This window comes from Gracilinanus agilis, chromosome 6 (assembly GCF_016433145.1).
Source record: "Gracilinanus agilis isolate LMUSP501 chromosome 6, AgileGrace, whole genome shotgun sequence".
Taxonomy (NCBI): domain Eukaryota; kingdom Metazoa; phylum Chordata; class Mammalia; order Didelphimorphia; family Didelphidae; genus Gracilinanus; species Gracilinanus agilis.
Window position 1 is genome coordinate 39121932 of NC_058135.1, and position 24214 is coordinate 39146145.

At 34.7% G+C, this 24214-nt stretch overlaps 1 protein-coding gene across 1 annotated transcript in view; it reads left to right on the forward strand.

The window, feature by feature from the left end:
* The window catches only part of CFAP299 (cilia and flagella associated protein 299), a 575450-nt gene that overhangs the window by 542809 nt on the left and 8427 nt on the right, over positions 1-24214 (forward strand). The window contains exon 5 of the mRNA XM_044681327.1: positions 1140-1269. Coding sequence (XP_044537262.1) covers positions 1140-1269 — 130 coding nt within the window. The remainder of the gene's footprint in view (positions 1-1139; positions 1270-24214) is intronic.

Genomic DNA, 24214 nt, shown 5'->3' on the forward strand with positions numbered 1-24214 from the left:
TATTATAAAAGTATCATTATTATTAATACTTACAGTATTAGAAGAAATACCTGCCCCAATGTGATCACAGACTAGCATTAGCTAAATGAAGCATGCCCAGAGAAGGGGAAACAAAAGGGCAGGAGGACTAGGAAAATATGCCATTCAAAGACCGATTGGAAGCACCTGGAGAATAGAAGATTTGGGAAAGACAAGATAGCAAGTCAGCAGATATGAAAGACTCTGCTTCAAAAGAGGGATGAACCTGGTTCTGCCCAGTAATTGCATAGAGGCAGATTTTGCTTTAATATAAGGAAATGATTTATAATAATTGGAGCTATCCATAAAAATTGTCATTATTCAGTCATTTTCAGTCAGTCATACAACTAGTAAGTATAAATATCTGAAGTAGGATCTGAATTTATCTGCCTAATTCCAAGTCCAGCTCTTTCTCCACTGCTCCCTGAAGCTTCATCAGTATGATATACAATCAATTCCCAAGATTTATCGTTATGGTATTCAATTCAGGTAGCCAAATGGAAAACATGACATGCAAAGTTTCCACAGGAAAAAGGGAATTTTTTAACTCTGAGCCATTCTTACAATACCATATTAGAAACTGGAAGTGGAACTGAGGAAGGAAAATTTCCAGAGAAAGACATAAAAATGATAATTGGATAAAAACAAATCCTATATAAAGCAATGAAAAAATGTGATTTAACAACTATCTTTACTTATGATTCTTTGTATTTGTGTCTGTAATATTTAGCACAGTGCCTGGTATATAGGACTAACTGACTGGCCTGACTTGTTTTCTAGAATTTTATTCTGTCTCCACTTTGTCATAATGTCGTTCCTGGCCTTATTCACGAATTTTAAGTTTGTAGTACAGTCTTGATTATGTTTAGGATCATAGGAATTGAACTAGGAATAGAAACATATAGTCCAGCCCTTTCATCTTACAGAAGAAGAAACTGATGCATTGAGAGTTGATAGGACTTACCCAAGGTCACAGAGATATTAAGTAATAAGAGTCAGGATGAGAATTCAGGTCCTCTAACTTCAAAGCCAGGACTCCTTTCATAGCACCACAGTTTCAGAATCACAGTAGGTAATTTAATCAGTTTCATCAATTCAATCAATATTATATTATTTTATAGCTTTTACAACTGGGATAGCCATGTGGCTATTTTGAACTCAAGTCCCAATTATCAAGTGATTGCTGATAACTGTGATGGTTTGCTCTTCAAATACAAGAGAGATAGGAAGATTATCAATGTAGATCCAAAGGTAAGACTTCTTTGGCTCTTTTTCCTTCATTTTTTGCATTTAGTAGTTAACATACTGTTGGTAATTTTTTTAAGTATTAAGTTTTCTTCCTTTAGAGTAGAAAAAGAAATATCCTTTGGAAATTTTTGAACAAGCAAAAACTGTCAATAATTCTCTTTTAAAAAACCAAGCTCCTTAGGTGCAGCTAGGTGGCTCAGTAGATTGAGAACCTAGCCTAGAGATGGGAGGTCCTAGGTTCAAATCTGACCTCACACACTTCCTAGCTGTGTGACCTTGGGAAAGTCATTTAACCTCCATTGCCTAGCCCTTACCATTCTTCTGCCTTGAAACCAATACACAGTATTGATTCTAAGATTAAAGTAAGTGTGTTTAAAAGAAAAAGTTTCTGAGTTTTGGAGCTTTTTTCCTTTTAAGTCTGAATCTTCCTCTTTCACCCTGACTAAGCAAGGGCAGTGCCAATCATGGGCCCTCAGACACACTGATCAGTATGAGAGTGTGAGAGCATCTACTTCCATTGCCAGCCTAGCCCAATGTGCCCCTCTTCAGGCAGCCTGATGACACTCCCAGACTGCAGGTGTGATCCACCAGCCTCATGCTTCTTCAGGAGCAGGGACTGAAAACATGAACACCACATCTGGCCTTCAGAAACTTTTCACACAAAAAATCAGCATGGATTTGTTAGGAATCCAGACCTTGGCTCAGATCAAATTCTTAGTAACTTGAATATATATGAAATAAATCATTTTCAATTTCTGAATAGCTTTATCTCTGCTATTTCATATATCCGAAAGTTAAAGTTATATTTCAGCACTATGAATAATATGCTATAGTTTTTTATTTTATTTATTTTTTTAACTATTAATATTCATTTTTAACATGGTTACATGATTCATGCTCCTACTTTCTCCTTCACCCCCCGCATTCCCCCACCCATGGCCGATGCACATTTCCACTGGTCTTAACACGTGTCACTGATCAAGACCTATTTCCAAATTGTTGATAGTTGCATTGGTGTGGTAGTTTCAAGTCTACATCCCCAATCATGTCCACCCCAACCCATGTGTTCAAGCAGTTGTTTTTCTTCTGTGTTTCCACTCCTGTAGTTCTTCCTCTGAATGTGGGTAGCATCTTTACCATAAATCCCTCAGAATTGTCCTGGGTCATTGCATTGCTGCTAGTACAGAAGTCCATTACATTCGATTTTACCACAGTATATCAGTCTCTGTGTACAATGTTCTTCTGGCTCTGCTCCTTTCACTCTGCATCTGTTCCCAGAGGTCTCTCCAGTTCACATGGAATTCCTCCAGTTTATTATTCCTTTGAGCACAATAGTATGCCATCACCAGCATATACCACAATTTGTTCAGCCAATCCCCAATTGAAGGGCATCCCCTCCTTTTCCAGTTTTTTGCCACCACAAAAAGCACAGATATAAATATTTTCATACAAGTTTGTTTATCTATGATCTCTTTGGGGTACAAACCCAACAATGGTATGGCTGGATCAAAGGGCAGGCATTCTTTTATAGCCTTTTGAGCATAGTTCCAAATTGCCATCCAGAATGGTTGGATCAGTTCAGAGCTCCACCAGCAATGCATTAATGTCCCAATTTTGCCACATCCCCTCCAGCATTCATTACTCTCCCCTTCTTTCATTTTAGCCAATCTGCTAAATCTCAGAGTCGTTTTGATTTGCATTTCTCTGATTATTAGAGATTTAGAACACTTTCTCATGTGCTTATTGATACTTTTGATTTCTTTACCTGAAAATTGTCTATTCATGTCTCTTGCCCATTTATCAATTGGGGAATGGCTTGATTTTTTTATGCAATTGATTTAACTCCTTGTATATTTGAGTAATTAGACCCCTGTCAGAGTTTTTTATTATAAAGATTTTTTTCCCAATTTGTTGTTTCCCTTATGATTTTGGCTGCGTTGTTTTTGTTTGTACAAAAGCTTTTTTAGTTTAATATAATCAAAACCATTTAATTTACATTTTGTAATTTTCTCTAACTCTTGGTTGGTTTTAAAATCTTTCCTTTCCCAGAGATCTGACAAGTATACTATTTTGTGTTCACTTAACTTATTTATAGTTTCCCTCTTTATATTCAAGTCATTCACCCATTCTGAATTTATCTTGGTGTAGGGTGTGAGATGTTGATCTAAACCTAATCTCTCCCATATTGTTTTCCAAATTTCCCAGCAGTTTTTGTCAAATAGTGGATTCATGTCCCCAAAGTTGGGCTCTTTGGGTTTATCACATACTGTCTTGTTGATGTCATTTACCCCAAGTCTATTCCACTGATCCTCCCTTCTGTCTCTTAGCCAGTACCATATTGTTTTGATAACTGCTGCTTTATAGTATAGTTTAATATCTGGTACTGCTAGGCCCCCTTCCTTCACATTTTTTTTCATTATTTCCTTTGATATTCTTGATCTTTTGTTATTCCAAATGAAATTTGTTATAGTTTTTCCTAATTCAGTAAAGAAGTTTTTTGGTAGTTTGATAGGTATGGCGCTAAATAGATAAATTAATTTGGGTAGAATGTTCATATTTATTATGTTAGCTCGTCCTACCTATGAGCAATCAATGGTTTTCCAATTGTTTAGATCTAGTTTTATTTGTTTGGAAAGTGTTTTGTAGTTGTTTTCATATAATTCCTGTGTTTGTTTTGGTAGATAGATTCCTAAGTATTTTATATTGTCTAGGGTGATTTTAAATGGTGTTTCTCTTTCTACCTCTTGCTGCTCTAATGTGTTGGAAATGTATAGAAATGCTGATGATTTATGTGCATTTATTTTGTATCCTACAACTCTGCTAAAGTTGTTGATTATTTTTACAAGCTTCTTAGTTCTATTGTTTTTAATAGGAATTTGTTGTATTTTGTCAAGGCTCCAGTTATGCTAATAGTTTTCCTAATAATAAATGCACTATGCATTTATTTATACAATTATTACACAATCCTTGCGTAAGTCCCACCTGGTCATAGTGAATGATCCTTGTGATCCTATAGTCTCCTTGGTAGTATTTCATTTAAAATTTTTGCTAATGAAATTAACCTATAATATTCTTTTTGTTTTTCTTCTTCCAGAATTAGGTGGCAGTGCCATATTTGTGGCATAAAAAAATTTTGTTCTCCTCTGCCTATTTTCCCAAATAATTTATATAGAATTAGGATTAATTTTTCTTTAAATGTTTGATAGAATTCACTAGCCCTGGGATTTTTTCTTAGGCAATTCATTAATGGCTTGTTCAATTTCTTTTTCTGAGATGGAATTATTTAAGTTTTCAATTTCCTCTTGTTAATCTGGGCAATTTACATTTTTGTAAGTATTCATCCATTTCACTTAAGATTGTCAGATTTATTGTTATATAATTAAGAAAAATAACTCCTAATGATTACTTTAATTTCTTCTTCATTGGTGGTGAATTCACCCTTTTCATTTTAGTGCTATATATTTGATTTTCTTCTTTACTTTCTAAAATCAAATTAACTATTTTATTTTTTAATTTTTTTAAACCCTTACCTTCCATCTTAGAATCAATACTGTGTATTGGTTCTAAGACAGAAGAGCAGTAAGGGCTAGGCATTAGGGTTAAGTGACTTGCCCAGGGTCACACAACTGGAAAGTGTCTGAGACCAGATTTGAACCTAGGACCTCCAATAACTTGGCCTGGCTGGCTCTCAATCCACTGAGCCACCCAGCTGCCCTCCTCTATTTTATTTTTTTTTATAGAACCAACTCCTACTCATATTTATTAGTTCAACAATTTTCTTACTTTCAATTTTATTAATTTCTCCTTTCATTTTTAAGATTTCCAATTTAGTCTTTAATTGAGAATTTTTAATTTGTTTTTTTTCTAGTTTTTTAAGCTATATACTCAGTTCATTGATCTATTTTTTCTCTATTTTATTGATGTAAGTATTTAGAGATATAAATTTTCACTCAAGTACTGCTTTGACTGTCTCATAATTTTGATATGTTGTCTCCTCATTGTCATTCTCCTTAATGAAATTATTTTTATATAATTTATTCTTTGACCCACCCCTTTTATCATTAATTTAGTTTCCAATTAATTTTGATTTACCTTTCTGTGAATCCTTATTGATTGTAATTTTTATTGCATTATGATCTGAAAATAATGTATTTATCATTTCCATTTTTCTGCATTTGGTTGTGAAGATTTTATACCCTAATATTTAGTCAGTTTTTGTGTAGGTGCCGTGTGCTACTGAAAAGACGATATATTCCTTTCTTTTTCCATTTAGTTTTCTCCAGAAATCTATTAGTTCAACTTTCTTAAAATTTCACTCACTTCACTTCTTTTTTGTTTATTTTATTTGATTTATTTGATTTTTTTGTTTGATTTATTTGTTTGATTTATTTAGATCTGAAAGGGGGAGGTTGAGAAACCTCTACTAACATAGTTTTATTGTCTATTTTCTCCTTTTAAAATCTGGAAATTAAAATAAAATAAAATTAAAAAAAATCTGGAAACTATACTTTTAAAATTTGGAGACTATTTGGGCCAAATGCAATGCAGACTTCTTTGTGCTAGGATCCAAGACCTCAGTGCAGGCTTTAGTGAGGGCGCAAGGCCTCCCCTTGGGCTCTCACTAACAAGGCACCTTGCCAACTGCCTTTTTCTGGGTCTTAAGCCTCTGTTTGGATTTGGGAGGATGCTCAGAGCCTACTTCTGGGTCTGCACCAGCCAAGTATACCATGGGCTATCCTGCAATAAGACTTGGAACCTCACTAAAGACTTGGAATGAGACTTAGAACTTTAAGGGGTATGGGTGGTTTTGAATTGCCTTTGGCTTAGACAAAATTTCAGGGTCTTGATGTTTGCTTGGACCCAGATTCAGAACATATGTGGACTGAGGGGACTTGCTGTTGGCTTGCCCCAGAACTCTTTCTTGGGACCTTGCCTGCAGGCTTTGCTTCCCTATCACCTTAGGGATAGTCTAGTGTACTAGACCCTCACTGCCTACCTTTCAAGTTGTTTTCGGCAGAAAAGTTGCTTCACTCCATCCCCTTGTTGGTTCTTTCATTCCAGTATTCATTTTGAAGTGTTATTTTGGAGTTGGTTGAAGAAGATTCTTAAAATTTCTCATCTTGGCTCCCAGTCCACTCTTAGTCAATTTTAAAGGACCATAGGACTTTGGGTCATTGTATGAAAGCTAGGTAATGTGATATGGGAAACATCTTATTAGTTGAGAAGATTAGATCTTATTTCAGTGAGACAGTTTAGAATCATACAAGGGAGAACTCCAGGCCCAATAATGCCTTTAATAGATGAACCCTTAAGGGGGCCTCTACTAAAGAGAAGCAGAAAGGAGGGAGAGAGATGCAGAAAGGAAGTATTATGCTGTTATTATTGTTATTACATATGTTATTATTATTAAGCTCTTTCCCTCATCCAGTGGTCATTTTGTTGAATAAACTATAGGAATTGTAGACAATACATCAAACCAGTGTTAAGAAGAAATGCCAAGGGAAAATGTGGACACTCATAGACACAGAGAAATAATGTCATCAAAGGAAAGCATCAGCTTCAAAGTTTTGGCCCCTCATGACAGAAAATTCTAACTATAGATTCTCTAAAGGCTGTAATCAGTGGGAGTCCTAAAAAGAATGTGGAAGAATTTCATGAGGAGTCCACAGAGAGAAAAAACTCCCAATGCCAATGAAATACTTTTCTTTACCACATATGTTCCATACATATATGCTTTATTATCCTTTGTATTTTATGTTTCAACCTACTATTTCCTGGGATCTTGTGTTTTCAGGGGCAGCAGGTACCCCTTAGTGGGCATATTTGGTACCAAATTGTTTTTCTTTTGCCGTCTTCATAAAAAACTTTTCTACAAGTTCCTGGCTGATCATGTGAAGCCCAACAGTGGAGGCTCACGAACAATAATAGCACAAGGAATGCCAGCCTTTTAAGGTTGTCACTAGATCCCTGAAGGAAGGAAGTAGCAACTGGGGAAACTAAACTCTTGGATCAACTACAGATTGTCTGAGTGACCTCAGAATGGATATTACATCCAACAATGGTCATCCAGGCTCCAAAGATATCCAATGAGGATGAATCTACCATATCCCAAGGCCCATTCCACTTTGGAAAAGCTCTAATTGTTAAGAAATCTTTCTCAAGAAACCTAAATTTTTGTCATTTTGGTTTCCTTGCCTCACTTTCTATACAAGCAGAATAAAATTGATCCTCAGTCTACATGCCAGCCCTTCAAATAGTTGAAGAAAGCTTGCATCCCCCCCCCAGTCCCCAGTCCCCAGATCCTTTATTTGTTTTGTTTTTTTTTAAACCCTTGTACTTCGGTGTATTGTCTCATAGGTGGAAGATTGGTAAGGGTGGGCAATGGGGGTCAAGTGACTTGCCCAGGGTCACACAGCTGGGAAGTGGCTGAGGCCGGGTTTGAACCTAGGACCTCCCGTCTCTAGGCCTGACTCTCACTCCACTGAGCTACCCAGCTGCCCCTCCCAGATCCTTTAACATATCCTCAAAGGGCTTGATTAAAAGGAATTTCATTATTCTCATCTTGATGCTATCCATCCTTCCTAAACTTCCTAAACTGTGACACTCAAAACTGAACATAATATGTTCTATGTGGTCCTCATGAGCCCTATCACACTGCAGACTGATATGAAGTTCTTAGTCCATTAAAATTCCCATATAAACATGTCTAACCAAGCCTTCCCCATCCTGTACTTGAGAAGTCAATTTTTGTTTTCAGTTGTAAGACTTTAAATACATCTTTACATTTCATCTTATTAGATTTAGCTTAGGGATCTAGCCTGTCAAGATCTTTTTTGTGTGTACAGGCTGCCATCCATTATGTTAGCAAATTTGATGAGCATGTCATTTATGCCTTTATCCAAGCCATTGATAAAAATGTTAACACAGGACCAAACACAGACCCCTGGGGCATTCCACAGGAGTTCTCCTTCCAAGTTAATATTAACCATGAATAATTACTTTCCAAATCTGATCATTCAACCAGTTCTGTATCACACTCACCCCAAGGGGCTCTGTGTGGGATGACCTATTGGAGTGTGCCTCCAAACCAATTAGAGAATGAGAAGGACTTGGGTTCAAGATTAGAATGATATAGAATACGAATAGTCTAATAATAGTCCATCTATCTGTTAACAAAAAATTAATTTAGTTATAATTGGGGAAGGACACTCTGAGCAAAAAAAATATCTAGTCAAGGATATAGCTCTTATTCAATGGAGATCTGCTTCCTTGCCATGATGATCCCACTAATCAAGCCTCAGGGTCCAGCAGTAACTTCTTGCTTTTTGTCTTCAAGCAATCAGACTGAGCCTTAGTCTCCGGAGCTGTTAAATCTCGAGACAATTTGGTACCTTCAGAAGAAAAGAACTAATCCATCCCCCATTGTATGGATCCCTGCTTGACATTCTTAATATCTCAAAGGACCCATCTCCAACATTCACCTTTTATTTTCAACTACTCTCCAACTCAGTCTTCACTTGCCACCATGTTCCCATTCTATGATATGCATGAGCCCCTTCTAGTGGTCAGAATATTATTATCCACAACCCAGTGACCCACAGCTGCTGAAGATACCACTGGGGAAATCCTTTCCTCCTCCAAAGAACCCCACCTTTTCCTACTCCAGATCACCACCTAAATGAAGTTGTCCACTCTGTGCTTTTAAGTATAATGCCCCTTTTATTTTCCACTGGACAGAGGGAGTTGCAAATTATAAATAGGCATGGATGGGTTGGTTATTCTTTGTATTATCACAGATCCTTATTTCCAAATTCATGAAAAGCCACAGAAAAAATAAAATAGGCCTTTGGGGTCGGGGGAAGACCAGAGGAGAGATATAAAACTACTGCCCTTCAAAAACATTTACAGAGTTCTAAAAATAAGAATTAGAAAAATGCAGATGTTTTACTATTTGTTATTTTTTTAAAATTTTGCCACATTGTAACAAAAAAAACCTCCTAGAAAAGTGAGTTCTTAAATTGCTGGATTTTTAAAAATAATATACTTTTCTTTGACAAAATAATAGTTTTGAATATGCTATCCTTATACTATAATAAACTGCTTTAAGTAGCAGACTAAAAAAGAAAATTAATTTATAAATTAATAGCATATTTACAATTAATGAAAATAATCAAACATATCTGTCCCTTCCTGGGGCATACAGAGATAATATTATTTCATTTAGTCCTCACAACAACTTTGCAAGATGATGTTGTTCAGTTGTTTTAGTCATAATCTGACTTTTGTGAACCCATTTGTGGTTTTCTTGGCAGTGGTTGGCCATTCCCTTCTCTATCTCATTTTACAGAAGAGGAAACTGAGGCAGAATTAAATTACTTTCCCAAGGTCACAAAGCTGATAAGTGTCCGAGGCCATATTTGAACTCAAGAAGATGAGTCTTCCCGACTCTAGACCCAGCACTGCGCCACCTAGCAGACCTTATTGCAAGATAGGAACTATTATTATAGCTATTTTTTGATAGCTGAGGAAATTGGGACTAAGAGAAGTCAAGTTACCAAGGTGACACAACTAGAAAGTGCCTGAGACTGGATTTAAACTCAAATCTTCCTGACTCAAGACCCAGTCCTCTATCTGCTATATCACCTAGATCACTCAGTTCCAAAAATTCACAATTGTCAATAATCTATAGATTAATATATGTATCATCAACGCAGTTTGTAAATTGGCAATTTGTGCTACCTTTATACTTTCCTTAGCATGACAACTGAGATTAAGTTGTGAAGATAATGTATGCACTGTTCTTCCAATAGAATAACACTAATATTCAACTTCAAGGTCCAATACTTTCTTTTATTACAAATGTTGTGTGGCACCTTTCGTTCAATTAGCTCTGAGCAAATTAGTTATTATCATAATAATGTTTTTGCATCTTTGAATGTTTGATAGGAGGTATTCTTACTTCTGTCTAGCAGATGGAAAAAGAAATCTTACTGAGATTAAATGACTTTCCAAAAATTCATAAATCTAAAATGTGATCATTAGTATTTAGGTAACATTGGCATTGAATTTGCCATCTGTTACACAAGAACAATATCACAGGTGCCAATTGCTTAAATTGGCATTTAAATAGCATGCAGGATATTTCTGCATAACTAACAAGAGTGGACAGCTGCATGCTGCCAGCCTAAATCATCTAACTAGCTTCTGGAAAAGTGTTTTGTAGCCCCAGCATACATCCCATGAGTTATGAGATCAAGAGTGTGTATGATTAGAAATTGTTATCCTAGCAGAATATTATGACATTTTTGAGCACTAAACTTTCCTCTCAGCTAGATAACATTCTTTAAGGAAAGTCAGATTCTAAGATACCACCAAAGACCTTTATTCCCCAAATATATACTCCATCCACCAAAATAATTATTAGTTTGCTTGAGGAAATAAAACATTTGGTTTTTTAATAAGCATGATTAAGGATACTAGAGAAGTATCTTCCATATAGAAAGTCGATATTAAATTCGTTCACAGAATTTGAATTAACAAAGGTAGTATTTAACCAGGATAACTAGAGGAGTTAAGAGGGATTTTTTTTTTATCCTGGGACTCCATTCTAGGAGCATAGGGCCACAACCAGTAGGCAATGGGTCACTCAGGGTCACCCAGCTGGGAAGTGTCTGAGCCCGGATTTGAACCTAGGACCTTTCGTCTCTAGGCCTGGCTCTCAATCCACTGAGCTAGCCCAGGGGGCAGCTGGGTGGCTCAGTGGATTGAGAGCCAGGCCTAGAGACTGGAGGTCGTAGGTTCAAGTCCAGCCTCGGACACTTCCAGCTGTGTGACCTTGGGCAAGTCACTTGACCCCTATCGCCCACCCTTACCACTCCTGGGCTAAGGACGGTCCCTAGCCCGGATGAAAAAGGAGGAGGGTTGGGTGTGGGGCTAGCAACCCCACCCTGTAAAAACTACATCTGCTAAAGAAACTGCAACCTAAAGTAGGGGCAGCTGGGCTAGCTCAGTGGATTGAGAGCCAGGCCTAAAGACGAAAGGTCCTAGGTTCAAATCCGAGCTTAGACACCTCCCAGCTGGGACCCTGAGCGACCCATTGCCTACTGGTTGTGGCCCTATGCTCCTAGAATGGAGTCCCAGGATTAAAAAAATATATTTAACCAGAAGACATACTCTATATAATTTTCCTTTTACTTGACAAACATATTTTAATTTACCTATTTTTTTAACTTTATGCCAGCTTCACCCATGACTGCTCTGTCCTTTGGGATGGGTAAAAAGTAGGTAGTGGCACAGAAGTAAGAATATACAAGCTAGATAACCAAATATGTCCTGGAGAGTAGGAAAAGCAAGAGAACCATTTTTACCATAAAGCTGACAGCTCCTCCTTTCTGTTCATAGAACTGAAATGTCCTCAGTTATAGAATAAGTTCACTGGAAATATCAAAGACATCTATTCTTTTTTTGAATTTGGTAGGTTTTTTATTTTTAATTCAAAGATATTTTCCTATTTACATGTAATAATAATTTTCAACATGATTTCCAAAATTCTAAGAAAGATCCAAACTATCTCCTTCTCTCCCTTCCCTACCCTCTCCCAGAGATGGTAAGCAATTTGATCTGGGTCATATATGTATTATCATATAAAATTGTAAGAGCACACTCTTATAAAATCAAACCCCCAAAATAAAACCATAAATACACTGATAAATGAATTATAATATACTTTGATCTGCATCCAAATTCAATAGTTCTTCTCTGGAGAAAGGCATCTATTCCTAAGACTTTTTTCCCTTAAAAATGATTCATTTTTTGATACCCGAAACATGGAAGTGGTAAGAAAAAGTTTTTAAAATTTGCATCTTTTAAAATAGCATAGGTAGAAAGAGGTTATTAAAGCACCAGCTCTCAGAGGTAAAGGAGACAGAGAGAGAGGAAAACATGTTCTTTCTCTGGACAAGTACCTACTGCTTTCTTGTTGACCTTAGACTGACAGACTACAGATCTCCTCCTCCCCCTCCTCCTTCTTCACATCATCCCTCAGGCTCTGAGAGCAGTTTCTTAGAATTTTGTCTTGAACTCTATGCTCCTTTTCTACTTCTTTTTCATTTTGGTTTCACTCAGTTGAGCATGCATTTCTCTGCACGCCTATGAGATCCACACCAGTTCTTTTTGAGCTTCTTCTTGCTTCTTAGCTGTTGAGAGCTTCTCTCTTGTAACTTTCACCCCCTGAGCTCAGTATAAGGGTTAGAGTTAAGGTTATCTTGACTTTCAGAAAAGTGACAGTTTAAAAGTGTGAAGGAAAGTAATTTCTTTTTGAAAGAAATTAATGTTATAGAGTTTATAAATAGTTATTAATGTTTCCTCCATCCTTATGATTTTGTTACATATTTCACTTACAAAATTTGTTTTGTCTGCATTCTTTAAAAATTTAGAAAAAAAATTCCCAACTGATTTTTTTAGATCTTTGTTTAAAAATACTAAAATGGTACTGATTTCATTGAGGAGCATGACAATGAGGAAACAACATATCAAAATCTATATAATACAGCCAAAGTGGTACTCAGGGGAAAATTTATATCCCTAAGAATCAACAAAATAGAGAGGGAAGAGATCAGTGAATTGGGTTTGCAACTTAAGAAGCTAGAAAGAGAACAAATTTTAAATCCTCAGATAAAAACTAAATTGGAAATCCTAAAAATCAAAGCAGAAATTAATAAGAACGTAAAAAACTATTAAACTAATAAATAAGATCAAAAGCTGGTACTTTCAAAAGACAAAATAAAGTACTGGTTAATCTAATCAAAAAAGAAAGGAAGAGATTAAAATTAAGAGTATTAAAGATGAAAAGGTCAACCTTACCTCTAATGAAGAGGAAATTAAGGCAATTATTAAGAACTATTTTGCCCAATTATATGGCAATAAATATAACAATCTAGGCAAAATGGGTGAATATCTATAAAAATATAAATTGCCTAGATTAAGAAAAGAGGAAATAGAATACTTAAATAATCCCATCTCAGAAAAAGAAATTGAATAAGCCATTAAGGAACTTCCTAAAGAAAAATCCCCAGGGCAAGATGGATTCACAAGCAAATTCTATCAAACATTTAAAGAACAACTAATCCTAGTACTATACAAATTATTTGACAAAATAAGCAAAGAAAGGAGTCTTACAAAATTCTTTTTATGACACAAATATGGTACTGATTCCAAAGCCAGGCAAACCAAAAACAGAGAAAGAAAACTATAAACCAATCTCCTTAATGAACATAGATGCAAAAATCTTAAATAAAATACTAGCTAAAAGACTATAGAAAGTTATCATAAGGATTATTCACTATGACCAGGAATGCAAGGCTGGTTTAACACTAGGAAAACCATACACATAATTGACCATATCAATAATCAAACCAACAGAAATCACATGATTATCTCAATAGATGCAGAAAAAGCCTTTGACAAAATACAACACTCATTCCTATTGAAAACATTAGGAAGTAGAGGAATAGAAGGGCTTTTTCCTCAAAATAATAAACAGTATATATTTAAAACCATCAGCAAGTATCATCTGCAGTGGAGACAAGTTAGATGCCTTCCCAATAAGGTCATGAGTGAAGCAAGAATGCCCCTCATCACCTTTTTTTATTAAATATTGTACTAGAAACGCTAGCAGTAGCAATTAGAGAAGAAAAAGAAATTGAAGGGATTAAAGTAGGCAATGAGGAGACTAAAGTATCCCTCTTTGCAGATGATATGGTCTACTTAAATAATCCCAGATAATCAACTTAAAAGACTAGTAGAAATAATTAACAACTTTAGCAAAGTTGCAGGGTACAAAATAAACCCACATAAATCATCATCATTTCTATATATTTCCAATAAAACTCAACAGCAGGAGTTAGAAAGAGAAACCATGATGTAAATGATATAGTCTTACAACTAAGAATAACTTACCCAACAAAATTAACTATAATCTTAGAGCAGAAAAAGCATATAGATTTTCAGTGAAAAAAAGAAATTCCAGGTAATCCTGGTGAAAAAAAACCACAGGTGGAATAGAACTATGAAATACAAACAAGGGAGTAAAGTGAACCATAAAACAGTTAATAAAATAGAGCTTATTGGAAGGGGATTTATTAGGGAGTGGTGATGCAGAGTTCTCTTCAGAACCTAAAGTCATCAGAGATCATAGAGTAAGTCAAATTTATATCAATAATAATAATAATTTCTAAATGCCTACTATATGCCAGACACTTTGCTAAATAATAATACAAAGAAAAGCAAAAAAAATTTTTTTATTTAATTCTCCTCTCAAGGAACTCACAGTCGAATGAGTTAAGTAAGACAAAAGGTCTGGGTGTAATTTTGTTCTGTTTTAATGATATTGAAAGGAGAAATATAAGAAATGGGGGAAATGGAGTAGAAGTGGATGTCAAGGGAACTTATCTCACATAAATCAAGATGTGCAAGTGTAGAAGAGGTAAGGGAGCAATTGTCACTGAACCTCACTTTTACTTGAACTAGTAGAATACAGACATACAAACATATGCATATAAAGTTTGATAAAGAGATACCTTCAACTAAAAAGGGAAACCAGAGATGTAATAGAGAGAGGGAGGGAACCGGGATGAGAGGAGAGATTCATTAGCAATTGGCAAAACAAATCTTAAGTATGGAGGGGAGAAAGAAAATGAAGAAAGTAAAAAGAATGAAGATATATATAAGGAAAAAGGAAGACGGTAAAGGGATTTATTAACCCCCAAATGGAAGAAAATAGCAGAATGTTTTGGAAAGAAGACTTTAACAATATTTTGTTTACAAGAAATACACTTGAAACAAAAACTCATAAAGTTAAATTAAGAGTTCAGAGCAAAATCTATCATGCCTCAACTGAACATACATCCACAAAAAAATAAGAGTTGCAAGCATCATTTCAGACAAGATAATAGTAAAAAGGAATTTAATTAAAAGAGATAAACAGGGAAAATCCATTTTGCTAAAAGATACTAAAGAACAGTGGTATGAAAGTCAAAAAGATACAGGGGCCAGTCCATACATAAAGATTCCTACAGGCTATACATCAACTTAGTTTTAAAATAAAATGTTATTATTATTTTATTATATTTATTTTGTTAAATATTCCCGATTTTAATCTTGTCTGGGATACCCTAAGGAATACCATGGACTGTCTGTGGCTTCTGGGCCGCATGTTTGATCCTTACAGGTACTAGTGAGTTAGTTTCAATATGTAACATATACACCATATAGCATAGCAAGGATGAGATTATTATAGTGGGAAACTTTAATATATCCTCTCCGAGCTAGAAAGATCTTTACAAATAAACAAGAAAGAAATTAAGGATCTGAAAAGTTAAATAGGTACTCCATCTCCTGACTCCATGCATTTTCACTGTTTGTTTTCTGTGTCCAGTAATTCTCTCTCTCATTTCCACCTCTTTGCTCTTTTCTTCCTTTGAGTTCTATCTAAAATCCCACCTTCCATAAGAAGCCTTTCCCAGTATCCTTTAGTTCTAATACCTGCCCCCCATTAATTATCTACAATTTATTCTGTATCTTGTTGTAACATATAACAGCATATTAGACTGTACTTTTGAGAGCAAAGACTATCTTTATCTTTCTTTGTATCTATAATACTTAGTAAATTCCCTGGCATATCATCAATGTTTTATAAATGCTTGTTGACAATATGATAGATTTTTAGCAATTTTAGTGGGAAAAATCATTCATATTCCTCATCCATGCATGACACCAGTAAAAAATAAAAAAATTTGACCACATAAAAATCTCAAACACATCCATTAATGACCTTAATATGATAAAAAATTATATAAAAGATTGAAAAATTAAAGAAAAGGTTTAAAAAATAACTGGAAGGGGTAGCTGGGTGGCACGGTGGATAGAGTGCTGAGCTTAGAGTTGGGACAACTTGGCTATATAACTAGTCTCAGACACTGCCTAATTATGTGACCTTGGGCAAGTCACTTAACCCAATTTGTCTAGCTCCCTGCCTTTGTCCTTCTGTCTGAGAGTTGTTAATAAGGAAAAAAGTAAAGATTATTTTTTAAATCAATTGGATATTAACAATCTTAAAGAATTGATGGGTCAAAGTTAATAACTCATAGGAATGATTGATAATTTTATTAAAGATAACACAAAATACCAACATTTTCATGAGGCAACCAAAGCATACCAAAAATAGAACATATATTTTTAAATGCTTATATCAGCAGAAGAAAGATTAGGTCAATGAAATGATCATAAAAATGTTTTTGAAAAGTTAGAAAATGAACAAAAATGTAAGCATTAAATAAAACTAGGAACTGGAGTGGAGAGGCTTAAAACAAAAAGAATAGATAAACCATTTGCTAATTGGATTAAAATATGAATGAGAGAAATCAAGTTACAAATATCAAAGACGAAAAAAGAATTCACAACAAATATAAATGAAATCAAAGATATTATTAATTATTTTGCCCAATTACATGGCAGTCAAACCAACAAATGTAGGTGAAATAGAAAAATGACCTCCAAAAATACCCAAATTGACTGAACGAGAAATAGATAATTTAAACAATCCTAATTCAGAAAAATAAATTGAACAAGCCATAAATGAACTTCTAAAGGAAAAATAACCCAGTTCCAAATTGACCACAAACAAATTCTATCAAACATTCAAACAAATTAGTTCCACTATTATACAGATTTTTTTACAAAAATAGGAAATATAAGAGCCTATCAAATTCCTTTTATGATAAAAAAAGTGGGCCCAATATTAAAAGGAAACTGTAGACAAATATCCCTAATGAACATTGATGACAAAAATTTAAATAAAAATATTAGCAAAAATAAGAGGCTAAAGTAACATATCACAGTGATTATGCACTGTGACCAACTTGCATTTCAGAATTAGTTTATTACTAAGGGTATTCATAATTAGTTTATTATTTAAAAAGCTATATACATAATTGACAGTATTAATAAAAACCAGCAAAATGACGGAGATAAAACTTTCAATGAAATGTAGTACCTACTTTTAAAAAAATACATAAGAAAATATAAGAATAAATGGGCCTTTCCTTAACAAGGTAAATTATTACATATCTAAAACTAAGAGGCAGTATTAGCCATAATGGGGGTAAACTAAAGGGCTTTCTAATAAAGTCAGGGATGAGGCCAGAATGCCTACTGTTACTACTTCTATTTGATATCATGCTAGAAATTCTGGCTATATGCAATGAGATTCCCCCTCCCAAAAAATTAAGGAAATAACAATAAACAAAGAAAAAATATGACTACTTTTACATGTATTTAAAGTAAAGATATATTTAGAGAACCATAGAGAATCAACTAAAATTTTTTGAAATAATTCTGGGAGGTGGAGTCAAGATGATGGTGTGAGAAGCTTTAGACCCTAGCTCCCTACTGTCTCTTACACACAATGATCTACAAAGTGCATGGGGCCACATTATGGTCAGGAAAACAAGGAAAAGTTGTAGTGAGCCATTTTTGTAGCTCAAAGCAGCTAAGACAGTTCTTATAAAGGTCTTAAAAACTGTCCATATGTCTTAAACCAACAGGTGAAGTAGAAATTAAAAGAATTCACCAGTTACTTCCTCACAGAAACCTCGAAATAATATTATAGCCAAAATTCAGAACTCCTAGGTCAAAAAATACTGCAAACAGTCAGAAAGAAAAAATCAAAGTGTCACCATCAGGATCACACAAGATTTAGTAGCCACCATTTTTTAAAAAGCAGAGAGAACTTGGAATATTGTATTCCAGAAGCCAAAGAATCTAGATTCACAGACAAGAATATAACTTATCCAACAAAACTCAGAGAAAAAGATGGATTTTTTAATAAATAATTTCTCAGCACTTCTGATGGAAAGATTAGAGCTAAGTAGAAAAAGTAGACAACGATGTCTCAGATAAATCGAGTATACAAGGAGTTCATGTAACAAAGGGGAATGAATGACACTTGAACTTCACTCTCCACCAGACTGGTTAAAGGAAGAAAGAATACACATATACAATGCAATGCGGAGGTAGAAATGCAACTTACACAACAGGGAACATAAGGGGAAAAGGTTATAGGGAAAGGGATAAATAAAAGGGAAGGTAGATTAAGGGAAGCAAAACAGACTTTTAAAGAACAGTGAAGGGAAGGAAAAATGTAAGTGAATAGAATGGAGAGAAATACCCAGTTAGCAATGAAGACTGTGGGTATGAATGGAATAAACTTACCCCTAAAACAGAAGAGTATAGCAGAATGGATAAGAAGTCAGAATCCAAAATATGTTGTTTACAAAAACTACACTTGATAAGATACACATAAAACTAAAATAAGGATCTACTGCAGAATCCATTATGCTTCAGCAGAAATATAAAAGGGCCAGTGTAGCAATCAAGGTCTCAAGGCAAAATCAAAAACAGACCTAATTAAAAGTGATAAACAGGAAAAACACATTTTACTAAAAGGCACCATAAACAATGAATTAATATCAATGCTAAACATACATGTCCCACATGACAGAGCATCTAAATTCTTTAAGGAAAAGTTAATTGAGTTCAACAGAAGGAAACAGTAAAACTTTATTGGGGGAGCTTAACTTACCATTTTTAGATCTAGATAAACCAACCCCCTCCCAAAAGTAACAAACAAGAAAAAAGTTAAGGAGATGAATAGAATTTTTTAAAAGTTTGATAAGATAAACCTCTGGAGAATATTGACTAGAAATAGGAGTTTGCTTATTTCTCAGTCATGTATGTCCCCTTCATAAAAATTGACCATGTAGGGCACTCAAAACTTCACAAACTAACACAGGAAAGCATAAATAGTAAATGTATCTTTTACTGACCATAATGCAATAAAAATTTCATTTTATAAAAGGCCTTTGAAGCAAAGATTAAAAATTAGTTGCAAACTAAATAACTTAGTCATAAAGAATGAGAAAGTCAAAGAATCATGGAAACAATAATTTTATCAAATATAATGACAACATTGAGACAACTTACTAGAATTTGTAGGATACAGCCAAAGCAATACTTGAGAGAAATTTTATATCTCTACTTTCTACACAAAGAGCAGATTAATGAATTTGGCATGCAACTAAAAAGAAATTAGAAAATTAAGAAATTAAAGACCTCCCCCCAATAAACACCAGTTTAGAAATCCTGAAAAACAAAGGAGAGATTTAACAAATACATAACCTATGAATTCAGAAAGTAATGCTGAGAAAGTGAATAAACAAAATCAATGATGCAAATAGGTATGCCTCAGACTCAAATCTAGCAACAAAGAATTCCATATCATTTCTAAACAAAGCCTCAGAGAAAACTACAGGTTTGCCAAAAGTTCCATTAGAATTCCTAGAAGAAATTAATCAAGGATCTATTTTGTTTAATCATGTTATAAATGAAATATAAATGAAATCTTAAAAGATTTGGTTTGCTTCACTAGGTTTATTTGTTACCCCACAGCACCCCCAAAGAAAAAGGCCCAGTGGCACCTATTTAAATAAGAAGCTGATACTAAGTTTACTATGCATGAGATAATTTTTAAGCAGAAGTTCAATCATATATCAGAATAAGAATAAAAGAAATATCAATAGAAATAAACAAGAATATTTCATACTTAAAAGAACCTAAACAATGAACCAATATCACTATTAAACTTATATGCATCAAATGGCATAGCATTTAAATTTGCAAAGGAAAAATTTATGCAATGAGCAAAAACTATAGATTATAAGAATAACAATAGATTTTTATTTGCTTTCTCAGAGCTGAATGCATCTAAACAGAAAGATAAGCAAAAAGGAAAATATAGAACTGAACTAATAAATAGGGCTAAAACATTTATGGCACCTTCAGAATAGGGTCACTAAAAAGGTAATGTACATTTCTCAGTGCCATATGCCACTTTAACAAAAATGCATTAAGGCACAGAAAAATTCTAAATAAAGGCAAACAGCACAAATACTAAACACATCCTTAACTGACCATAACCCAGTTAAAAGAGCAATTAATTCAGAGCTCCTAAGCAAACAACTCAAGCTTAACTTTATAATGAAATTCTTACTTAGTGGATCAAAGAACAAATCACTATTAATTACATGAAAGCCAGCCTTCAAAGGAAAAAGTATATTCCTAAAATATGCATTAACAAAATAGAAAAAGAGAATGTTAATAGATTAAACTAGAAAGTCCAGCAAATACAATAACCAAAAGAAAGGAAATCTTGAAACTGAAATATAGATACATTGAAAACAAAAAGATTATATAACTGATAAAACTAAGAATTAGTCCTTTGAAAATGCTAACGAAATTTATAAGCATTTAGACAACTTGATTAAAAAGTCAAATTAACAAAAACTAAATTAAATTAAAAAGGGAAAAACAATCAGTAACCATTTATTAATAGCCTATTATTTACTAGACATTGTATAAATACTGGGGATATAAAAAGAAGCCAAAGCCTGAAGGAGCTCATAATCTAATGGAGTAGAAAACAAGCAAACCAGTATGCCACAAACAAGATATATGCAGAATTAACAGAAGGGAGGCCATAGAATTAAAAGGGATTGGAAAGATTTCCTATAGAAGATGAGATTTTAATTAGGACTTAAAGGAAGGAAGAGCAACTCAGGCATTGGGTACCTCCAGAGAAAATTTGAGGAACAGAAAGATGGAATGTTGAAATGTCTTATTCATAGGGGCCAATGCCATGGATTCAAAAATATGTGGTGGCAGCTTTTGGAATAAGAACTCACTATTTGACAAAAACTGCTGGGAAAATTGGAAAACAGTATAGGAAAAATTAGGTTTAGAACAACATCTCACACCCTATACCAAGATAAATTCAAAATGGGTAAGTAACAAATATAAAGAGTGAAATCATAGATAGTATACCTGTCAGATCTGTGGGAAAGGAAAGAATTTAAAGCCAAGCAAGAGATAGAGAACATTACAAAATGTACAGTGAATCATTTTGATTATATTAAATTAAAAAGGTTTGCACAAATAAAACCAATGCAACCAAAATTGGAAGGGAAGCAACAAACTTGGAAAACATTTTTGTCACAAAATTCTCTGACAAAGGTCTAATTTCCCAAATATATAAAGAACTAAGTCAAATTTGCAAGAAATCAAGCCATTCTCCAAATGACAAAATGACAAGGGACATGAATAGGTAGTTTTCAGATGCAGAAATCAAAACTATCAATAACCATATGAAAAAGTGTTCTAAATCCCTCCAAGAGAAATGCAAATTAAAACAACTGTTCAGGTTCCACCTAGTAGACTGGCGAATATAATAGTAAAGGAAAGTGATAAATGTTGGAGGGGATGTGACAAAATTGGGCCCCTAATACATTACTGGTAGAGTTGTGAATTGATCCAACCATTTGAAAGGCAATTTGTAATTATGCCCAAAGGGCTTTAAAAGAATGCCTGCCCTTTGATCCAGCCATACCACTACAGTCATCCCTCACTCTATTGTTGTTCACTTATTGCAGCTTTCACTGTATCATGGGTGTTTATATATATATACACACACACACACACACATTTATTTATTTATTTATATAATATGTATATTTAATTCTGTATTGTGGAGTTTTCACTATGTCGAGGATTTTACAGATGAATATAAATATGCCACTTGAGCAAGTTTGCCAACATTAGATTGTACGCGGCACACTGTGAGCTGATGGAAGGAAAGGTGACCAACAACAGCTCTGTGTTCTGTATCCTGGGTACTGATTGGCTCAGTGACTGTAGCATTGGTCTATTTGTTCTCATGCACTATGTTTAAGAGCATATGAAGTGTTTATTAAGAGAGTGGGAAAAATTAATAAGAATGTGGAAAATTTGGTTTATAGGAGAGTGGGAGGGGTTTATAAAGCCTTAAAACATATATAAATAATAAAATAAATATAACGCAGATTTTCACCTATTGGGGGGATCTCTGAAGACCCCTCTGGAGACTCCTGAGATAGGTAAGGGATCACCGTGCTAGGTTTGTACCTCAAAGAGATCATAATGAAAAATGTTTGTACAAAAATATTTGTAGCTATTCTCTTTGTGGTAGCAAAAATTTGGAAAAGGAGGGGATGTCCATTGATTAGGGAATGGTTGAATAAATTGTAGTATATGCTGGTGATGGAATACTATTGTGCTGAGAGGAATGATGAACTGGAGGAATTCTATGTGAGCTGGAAAGAGCTCCAGGAACCAATGCAGTGTGAAATGAGCAGAACCAGGAGAACATTGTACACAGAAAGTAAAACATTGTGGCATGATCAAATGTAATAGACTTTTCCCGAGGGATTTAGGAGAAAGAATGCTAACCACATTGAGAAAGAGAACTGTTATGATTAAAATGGATATAGATGGATATAGATAAAAGTATGAATATTTTATTTAAATCCATGTTGGTAAATTTAAGTAAGACCACACACCTACCAAATCTAATTTAAATCACCCACCATTACCTTCTGCCCACCTGGCTGTTTCATAGGAAAGAGAGCTCCCAATGACCTCAGGAGTCTTATACTGTTTTCTAAATAATCACACTTCCTGTCTACCTCTGTTTCAAGAGGAATCATGGGAAATGTAGTTTCAAAGTCCCCTAAACATCCACAGGAAGTTTATATTTTATATCTAAATATTTAAGGCTCAAATGAACCCCAAAGAACCCCCCAAATTCCAATAACACAGAACTGTGGGAGTAGAAATGCAGAAGGAAAACATATGGTTGATTTATCACTTGTTTATATGGATATTGGATGTGGGGTTTTGGTTTTTAAAAGATTATTAAAAATGAATAATATAGAAATAGTTATTGAAAGTGACCCAGTGGAATTGCTTATCGGCTCTGAGAGGGGGTAGAAAAAAGGTGAGGGAAAGAACATAAGTCATGTAACCATGGAAAAAATACTTAAAAACAAATAAATAATTTAAAAAATATATGTGATGGAAGTAAGGTTTTTGATCCTTTGTTTTCAAAGAAGACCAGTGACATCGTAGGGTGATATTTTTCCTTGCCATAAATCCAATCTTTTTTTTTTACATGTATTAATATTCATTTTTAACATGGTTACATGATTCATGCTCCTCCTTTCCCCTTCAACCCCCCCCCCCAAACCCCCCCTACCCATGTGCATTTCCACTAGTTTTGTCATGTGTCCTTGATCAAGACCAATTTCCAAATTGTTGGTAGTTGCATTGGTGTGGTAGTTTCGAGTCCACATCCCCAATCATGTCCACCCCAACCCATGCGTTCAAGCAGTTGTTTTTCTTATATGTTTCCTCTCCTGCAGTCCTTCCTCTGAATGTGGGTAGCATCTTTACCATAAATCCCTCAGAATTGTCCTGGGTCATTGTATTGCTGCTGGTACAGAGGTCCATTACATTCGATTTTACCACAGAATGTCAGTCTCTGTGTATAGAGTTCTTCTGGCTCTGCTCCTTTCGCTCTGCATCAGTTCCCGGAGGTCTCTCCAGTTCGCCTGGAACTTCTCCAGTTTATTATTCCTTTTAGCACAATAGTATTCCATCACCCGCATATACCACAGTTTGTTCAGCCATTCCCCAATTGAAGGACATACCCTCCTTTTCCAATTTGTTGCCACCACAAAAAGCGCAGCTATGAATATTTTCGTACAAGTCTGTTCATCTATGATCTCTTTGGGGTACAAACCCAGCAATGGTATGGCTGGGTCAAAGGGCAGGCATTCTTTTATAGCCCTTTGAGCATGATTCCAAATTGCCAGCCAGAATGGCTGGATCAGTTCACAGCTCCACCAGCAATGCATTAATGTCCCAATTTTGCCACATCCCCTCCAGCATTCATTACTCTCCCCTTCTTTCATTTTAGCCAATCTGCTAGGTGTGAGGTGATACCTCAGAGTTGTTTTGATTT